We start from the raw sequence: 2,736 nt of genomic DNA, 5'->3' as shown, positions 1-2,736 counted from the left end.
CAAATATGTTCAAAGTGAAACACACACAATAACTTGAAATACGATACAAATTTGCATTTCACAAAAATGCTGGTAAGACCTTATTTGAGATAATATACATTCATAGCACATGTGTATTATATCCACATTCATATAAACCTAATGATCATATTGACTCATACATCAATATCAGCCTATTCAGTGATGAATACGGTGCATAATTCGTTTTTGCCCAATTGTGCAGTATGCACACATGCCAAACCCACCCCGACTCACACCCCCATATGAAAACCCAGTTCATGCTCAAGGTTCTCTGGGCAGTACTCTCTGTTTGAGGAGCCTTTGTGAAGAGTTTCGTCTGGAGCAGTGGTGGATTGTGTTCCTGGAGAGCAAGAGAGAGAGAGAGAGTATTCTGGGCAATCAACGTCTCATGCATCCAGTTGTACACCAAAAGACATGTATAGAAACGGTCGCTTTCCTCTAACAAATTCTGTTTACTAAAGTCATTTTCTCTTTTTGTGTTATTCTTTTCTTTTCTTTCTTTATTTGTCAACGTTGGTTCTGTTTATTTTTCACAATGTGACATGTTGCTTCTGTGTATGTGCGTGTGCTGTTTTGCCTCATCGCCGGTTTGGTTTTTATGGTTTTTGATGTCGTTTATTCCACACATCTCTACCTTCTTCTCTTCTTCTCTCTATCGCTCTATCTCACGAGTCTCTTCTTCCATTTTTTCTCCTCTTTCTTCTTCTCCTTCTTCTTCTCCTTCTTCTTGCCGGCTTTTGCTCCTCTCTCTTTCATTTGTGGTTAATTTTGTGGTATTTTTATTTGCCTTGTTTCAATTTTCGTGTAGGGCAGTAGTTCGGTGAGCGGGAGTCCCGTCCCGTCGACGTCGGGGACCAGCACGCCCCGTCGAGGTCGTCGCCAGCTGCCCCAGACCCCTTCCACGCCCCGGCCTCATGTCACCTACTCCCCAGCTGTACGCAAGCCCCCATACGGGTCACCCGGCCAGCCGGGCAGGCTCCGCTCCCCCTCCCCTCGACATTTCTCCCCCCCTAGCCACGAGCCGCCCTATCACCGGCCTCCATCTCGCCACGCCTCTCCCCATCACGGCTCTCCCCGCTCCCCCCGACACGCCTCTCCCCGATCGCCCCACCATGGCTCCCCTCGCTCCCCACGCCACGGCCGCTGGGGACCCCCGCCTGACAGCCTGGAGGGCGACGGCTCTTTTTACGAACGGGATTACGAGTACGAGCGATACCACGAGCCGCCGGCTTACGAGCAGAGCCTCTCGCAGGGCAACCCGCACCCGCCCCCTCACCCGCACACCCGCTCGCCAAGGACTGCCCGCCACGGGCCCCCTCCGCACCCTCGACGAATGCCGAACGGCTACCGGTCCTCCTCGCCCTCCCCGCACCGACGTGGCCCCCACCCCGGCCCTCACAGGCCACAACACGCCCGCGGGCCCCGGAAGGGGCTGCACGAACCCTACAGCGAGACGGACGAGGATGACTGGTGCTAGCACACAGGGCAGACAGGAGGGGGCGCCAACAGAGCTCCACTCTTACTCACATACACACATGGACTCTGACACTTAACAGGGAGGGAGAGAAAATGGGAGAGAGGGGAACTCCTTTTTTTCAAACGAACGCACACACTTTTTGGTGAGCGTGAGTGAGACTCTGAACTGGAGCAGCGCATAGACACGAAAGCACGGGGCTCCAGCAGGCCCACCTGGAACAGTTCCCCCTCTCCCTTTAATCTCTATCACTCTCTCTTTCTCTCTCTTTGGACTTCATTTACCACGCAGCTCAGCATGTCAGAGGTGGGTTGTGGGAATGAGCAGGAGAGATGTAAAGGAGAGGTTTTCCCTGACCTGTGGGGAGAGAGAGAGAGAGAGAGAGCAGGCACACTAAGGAGAATCACTCCTGTGCGTCGATGTTCAAGATGTCTGATTGCACCCATGGACAGATTAAACTGGGGTGCTGTGATCTCTCCTTACAATGGCCTGTGGACTGACTGAAATCAGTTTGGGAGTTCAAAAATCAGTCTCCTCTCAAAAAAAAAAGAAAAGAAAAGAAAAAAAAAACATGAAAAAAAGCCAGGACGCCCTTTCTTTACCCATGAAGCTATGCCTACAGAAAACAACAGAAAAAAAAAAACTGACAGTAAGGAAAGCGCAACTGCTCTTGGTAACAAGAGCTCCGCCTACTGCAAAACCCAGCCAATGGCAGTTCTGGCTGATATTGATGAGTTTTATCATCTGTGTTTACTGTTAACAACTCTAAAATGCTGACAGTGACCTCATCACCTGGCTCTGTCAAGGGTGGGGGGGGAGGGGCAACTAGAAAGGGGATGGGGCACAGTCAAGGACCTAATGGAGATTGGTGCGACAAGTGGGAGGGGCACCTTACGCTCCCAAACCCACTACTCACTTACCTCTGGCTTAACTTGGGAGCAAAAGAGACACTAAAGAAAAAAAGAAAACGGGCGGTTGAGTGAAGATTAAAAACACTATCGCTTCTTCAGTATGTCTTCAATTGATTACTTCTTCTTCTTCTTCTTCTTCTTCTTCTCCTTCTTCTTCTTCTTCTTCTTCCTCCTCTTGAACATTGAAGCTTGGTAATTCTGTTACATTTGCTCCGCTTTCTTTGATCTTTTTGGACTAAAATCCGATGGAAACCTGCATGATTGATTAAAAAAATATCAGAGAGATGATTTACTGGGGGTCGGGGGGGGTGATAGCTCTTTATGTTTCTT

At 49.8% G+C, this 2,736-nt stretch overlaps 1 protein-coding gene across 1 annotated transcript in view; it reads left to right on the top strand.

The window, feature by feature from the left end:
* Window positions 1–1,498, top strand: part of cacna1ab (calcium channel, voltage-dependent, P/Q type, alpha 1A subunit, b) — a 100,082-nt gene extending 98,584 nt beyond the window's left edge. Inside the window, 1 exon segment of the mRNA XM_030783370.1 lies at window positions 830–1,498. Within this exon segment, the coding sequence (XP_030639230.1) occupies window positions 830–1,498 (669 nt within the window).
* Window positions 1,499–2,736: the final 1,238 nt, after the last annotated feature.

The sequence above is a fragment of the Chanos chanos genome, chromosome 8 (assembly GCF_902362185.1).
Source record: "Chanos chanos chromosome 8, fChaCha1.1, whole genome shotgun sequence".
NCBI lineage: Eukaryota > Metazoa > Chordata > Actinopteri > Gonorynchiformes > Chanidae > Chanos > Chanos chanos.
This window is presented reverse-complemented; position numbering and strand designations above follow the sequence as displayed.